The sequence below is a fragment of the Trichechus manatus genome, unplaced genomic scaffold (genome assembly GCF_000243295.1).
Source record: "Trichechus manatus latirostris isolate Lorelei unplaced genomic scaffold, TriManLat1.0 scaffold00282, whole genome shotgun sequence".
In the NCBI taxonomy this organism is placed as follows: Eukaryota; Metazoa; Chordata; class Mammalia; order Sirenia; family Trichechidae; genus Trichechus; species Trichechus manatus.
In genome coordinates, this window is record NW_004444218.1 from 1,766,785 (window position 1) to 1,771,965 (window position 5,181).

Genomic DNA, 5,181 nt, shown 5'->3' on the forward strand with positions numbered 1-5,181 from the left:
ATCGCTGTCTTTTGTTGCCTGATGCCCAGTGTCAGGAGACTGTTGTTTCTTATATTTTGTCCTCTGTGGATTTTTAAAATTTTATTTAAGTTTCGAGTAGGCAGTTAAGTCTGCTCCCTGAACTCCATCTTGACCAAAAGCCTTCTATAAAATATGTAAGATTGTGAATATTTCATCAGTGTTGTATGTTTCATAAAGACTTTACATATGGTTATATGTCATTGATTTACTGCAATGTGTGATGGCAAGTGGAGTGGAGAGAATGTAGAATTAATAGTTCCTTTCCCCCAGCCCTCCCTCTCTTTCCAGCCTATGAAATCAGTCAGTCTGGGGCGGAAGGACTTTCACATATATGTGTGACCCTTTGAGGAGATAGGGAATTGGGATGTGCCCACTGTCTGGCCATGCTCGCAGCTCTTTCTGAAGAGACTGTCTTCTGAATGCACTGACACCAGCACACACACCACACGTGGGCTTGCATTGCCCCAAGGGTCGGCCAGGGGTGGTGCGGCAGGGAAGGGGCTTAGATATAGATTCCACTTCACTAACTCATTTGCTGTGTTACCCTTGCTTGATAAATTAGGGTGATGGTTGGCTCTGATTACTTAGGCAGTGATGGAACAGGACTCAGGTGCAAGAATAGTTCCTTTTTCTTCCTGTATTTAAGTAGAAAGAGTCCAGAAGATGGAAGACAGTTGGCTAAAATATAACAGCACATTGTTGTTTATAAGAGAGCTGCTTTTTGTTTCTTCTTCCTTTGTCATCAGGTTGTTGTGAAGGACTCCATCCTTCATACCTCTGTTTTTACATGAATTCCAGGGTTTGCCTATTCATCAGCTGGCACCTCGATTTAGTAGTATGCCATTTTTCTTGGTAATAATATTTTATTGTGTTTTCGGTGAAAATTTACACAGCAAATTAGGTTCTCATTTAACATTTTCTGTACAGCTTGTTCAGTGACGTTGGTTACCTTTTTCACGATGTGTCAACATTCTCATTATTTCTGTTCTGGTAGTCCCGTTTCCATTTGGTCTCATACAGATTTTTTTATAAAGGAGCATAGTACTCATAGGTGATATTGTTTATTTTATGTGCCAGTCTGTTATTTAGCTGAAAGATGACCTCCGGGAGTAGTTTCAGTTTAGAGTTTAAAGGGTCTCTCAGGGTGATAGTCTTGGGGATTCCTCTAGTCTCAATTGGTCCATTAAGTTTGGACTTTTTAAGAATTTAAATATTGTTCTATATTTTCCTCCCATTCGGTCAGGGTCCATCTATTGTGTTCAAAATCAAAATGGGCAAGAGTGGTAGCAGGGCACCATCTAGTTCTTCTAGTCTCAGGTTTGCCCTTTTTCTTAAAGGGCTAGATAGTAAATATTTTTGGCTTCCCGAGCCGTATAGTCTCTGTTTTAACTGCTCAACTCTGCTGTTGTTGTTCAAAAGCAGCCATAGACAATACATATTTGTGAGTGTATTCCAATAAAACTTCATTTAAAAAACAGGTGGGGAGGGCAGGATTTGGCCCATCAGCTGTTGTTTGTTGACCCCTGCCATAGTTCAAGCCTTTATTTCACTGAGTTATTTAATATTTCTGCCTGGACCCCCCTATTATAATTGCTTCCAGAAACCATTGCCAGTTTTACCTTGCTTAAAACACAGATTTTTATCATGTTACTTACTGCCTAACAGAATTATCTTGCCATCAAAGTCATCAATTTGACTCTTCTTGTCTTCCTGATCTTATCTCCAGTGATTCCCCCATCTCTCAGCTCATACGTCGTGTTACAGCCACTCGTCTACTTTATGCTCCCTGATATTTCCTTAAGCCCTGCTTCTTCAGAAATGCTGTTATTATATCATATGTACCTTCTGAAACCATAAGCCTTTTGTGGAAACCCTATTTCTAGCCCACCTTCTTCTTTTTTTAATCGTGATTAAGGTGAAAGTTTACAGAGCAAGTTAGTTTCTCATTCAAAAATTCATACACAAATTGTTTCATGGCATTGGCTGCAGTCCTGCATTGTGTCAGTATTCTCCCCCTTTCCCTTTCTACCCCGGGTTCACCGTGTCCATTGTCCCCACACAACTTCTCATCTTTGTTCCTGGTCCTGTGTTGCCCATTTGATCTCGTTATACTTGACTGCTCTAAGAAGCACATTCCTCGTGTGTGTTATTGTTTGTCTTATAGGCCTGCGTAATCTTTGGCTGAAAGGTAAACTTAAGGAGTGGCTTCACTTCTGAGTTAGAATGGTGTCCAGGGGCCATAGTCTCAGGGGTTCCTCCAGTCTCTGTCAGACCAGCAAGTCTGGTCTTTTTTGTGAATTTGATCATTTGTGCTACATTTTTCTCCTGCTCTGCCCGGGACCCTCTATTGTAATCCGAGTCAGAGCAGTTGATAGTGGTAACTGGGCACCATCTAGTTCTTCTGGTCTCGGGGTCGTGTAGGCTGTGGTTCCATGTGGTCCATTAGTCCTTTGGACTAATTACTCCCTTGGGTATTTAGTGTTTTTTATGCCACCTTCTTTAAAAAGCATTCCAGAGCCCCTCAGCTGGAGATCATGCCTCCTTCCTTCATGTTTGAAGTAGTCTTATGTGGCTACCGCCATTTGTTCTTTACTGGAAATCTGTGTGTGTGTGTGTGTGTGTGTGTGTGTGTCTGCCCTATTGAACTAGAAACCTGTTGGAGGGAAAAGTGTGCCCCCTTGTTTCTTCTCGTCTACAGTCCAGTGCAGAGACCGACTCAGAGTAGAAACTGAGCAAGCATTTGTTTGAAGTGACACATAATAAGAATGCTTATGTTGGAGGTGTCTTTGCTCTATTGACTTGTAGTGTCATCATACGGCTCTTGGCACTTTCTTTGGGCTGAGTGTCCAGGCCCTCCCTGAGCAGGTGGGCTGTGAGAATGCTGCTGGTCCCTCTGCCCCGGGACTCTTGGTGGCAGAGCCTTGCCACTGCCAGGTCGCTGCGCCTCCTGCCACTTCCTCAATGGCCTCTTGCTCTTTGGTTCCACAGAGCTGCGGTGCAACCCCGGGCAGTTTGCCTGTCGCAGTGGTGCCATCCAGTGCATCCCCCTCCCCTGGCAGTGTGACGGCTGGGCAACTTGTGAGGATGAGAGCGATGAAGCTGACTGTCCAGGTGAGTCTGTGGAGCAGGAGGCACACAATCACCCTCCTCTTTGTCACAGTGGGTTGTGCTTCCTTGAGGGGAGAGGTGGTGTGGACTGGCAATCTGGGCTGCTTGCAAGCATTAGAAAGTTATTTTGGCCACCCCCGCCCCCTTTCTTTTCTTTCTTTCTGTCTTTTTGTTTAAATAGGTCCCAGACGTAGGCAAGTCCCAGAAGTTGCAAGATGGCAGGGCCAGGACAATGGTGAGGCAAGAGAGTCACCTAGGACACAGGAGGAGGCACAGCCAACCCTGGCTTGCATGATCCTGAGAGCGAGCGCCACCGTAAATGTTGGCCCCAGGTGCCTCTCTTACCTCACTCCAGGGCTGGCTCTGGATGTTGGTACCTTTTGAGACTTGGCTAGCATCATGAAGAGTGTGTTATTTTAAACACAGGTACTACCATACCCCTCTGCTCCCATTCACTAGTAATCTTCCATGAGTGGATTTTTTCCTGGTGTATGGAGATGATGGAGTTGTCACAAAAAGTCTACATTGTTGGTTCTCCACCTGTTTCTGCCCCAACACATCTACATACTACATCTGTGGTTCTCAACTTGCACTAGGGTGGAAGGCATAGCATCTCGCCTGCAAGTATGTGTATGTGTGTGTGTGAGACACACACACACACATTCATACTAATTTAAGACCCTAGTGATTCTGATAGAGCCCCTGAGAGGAAGCTGTGTTTTATTCCGAGCTTAAGAATCACAGACGTAAACTCTTCAGCCCAGCATTCAGATTCCTTCATGGTGTGGCATACCTGCTGATTTTACTTGGCCAGTCTGATTTATCACTACTTTCCCTTTAACAACTCAGCTGGGCAGTTTCCTGTGCCCATCCCATTAATTTACTAGCTGCATGGTTTGTTTATGCCTTTCTCTTTTCCTGGAATTCCTTGTTCTCTTTCTGCATGTACAAGTCATGCCCGTCCTTCAAGGCTTGGCTCAGATGCTACCACAAGAAGGCATCTCTGGTTTCTCTGGTCATAGGTTTGCTTCCGCCAGCACCTCATCTGTCGCTTTCTTACAGCTCTAGCACTGTCGGTAGTTCTCACCATTACTTGTACCCATGCTTAATCTCTCCTTCTAGACTGTGAACTCCCTAGGGCAGGAAACTTTTCCCCTTCCTCACTGGGACCTGGCCTGGGACTGGGGTCCTTTCAAGCATTCAGTAAATGAAAGATGTTGTGTAGTTCCTATGTGCCAAGTGCTGAAGAAAAAAATGATTAATTCCAACCAAAGGGATCAGGTAAGGTATCAAATAGAAGATGACATTTGAGCTTGGGATAGTTCTTTTCGGGGAGGTGTCTTCTAAAATAGTAAGCAGAGGTGGTCTAATCATACTCTATTTGCCTGTAAAATAACAGTTTTATAGGGGACTCCTTCTAATCCTGCCCTGGGCCTCTTCTTCCTTCATTGGATTGTACATGCTTGGTCAAGGTGTTTGTGCCCTTCCAAATGAGAATTGGAAAGAGTGGGCAAGTGAGCTTTCCAACGCTTGGTATGCAGATGTTCTGAGGTTGGTCACCCTGGTGAGGACCAAGGGATCATGACTGGAAGCCTCAAGAATTTTCTGAAGGAAGAACCAAATGGTTCTTGGCTGGCTTTAAAATGGAAGCACAGCTTACTTGCTGTTGTCAAAGTGCCTTTTGGCTTAGCTTTTAAGGTTGTGTGTAATAACTGTCCTGTTACAGGTACTGAAAACAATAGTAATCACACTTGTGGTTGTTATCTTGTTCTTCTGTCCATGCACCATGGACTTGTTGAAGGCAGGAAGTAGGCCTGATTTCTCATTGCAGCCACATGACCTGGCATGGAGGAGGCCTCAGCCCAGCACTTGTGTGTTGGCTCAGATTTACATAGGTCACACACGGAGCTGAGAGTTCTGAGTGGGTGGCATGCTCCAGGACCATAGTATTGAGGATGTGATGATGGGAGGAGCATATGCGAATGCACTGAGGCATGACAGGGCATTGGTGTTTTCAAGGAGGGGTGAGGAGGCCATAGACCTATTAGGTCT

The 5,181-nt window shown here is 44.9% G+C and overlaps 1 protein-coding gene across 1 annotated transcript in view; it reads left to right on the forward strand.

The window, feature by feature from the left end:
• DGCR2 (DiGeorge syndrome critical region gene 2) overlaps window positions 1-5,181 on the forward strand; it is a 118,603-nt gene that overhangs the window by 14,127 nt on the left and 99,295 nt on the right. The window contains exon 2 of the mRNA XM_023725039.1: window positions 3,010-3,132. Within this exon, the coding sequence (XP_023580807.1) occupies window positions 3,010-3,132 (123 nt within the window). The remainder of the gene's footprint in view (window positions 1-3,009; window positions 3,133-5,181) is intronic.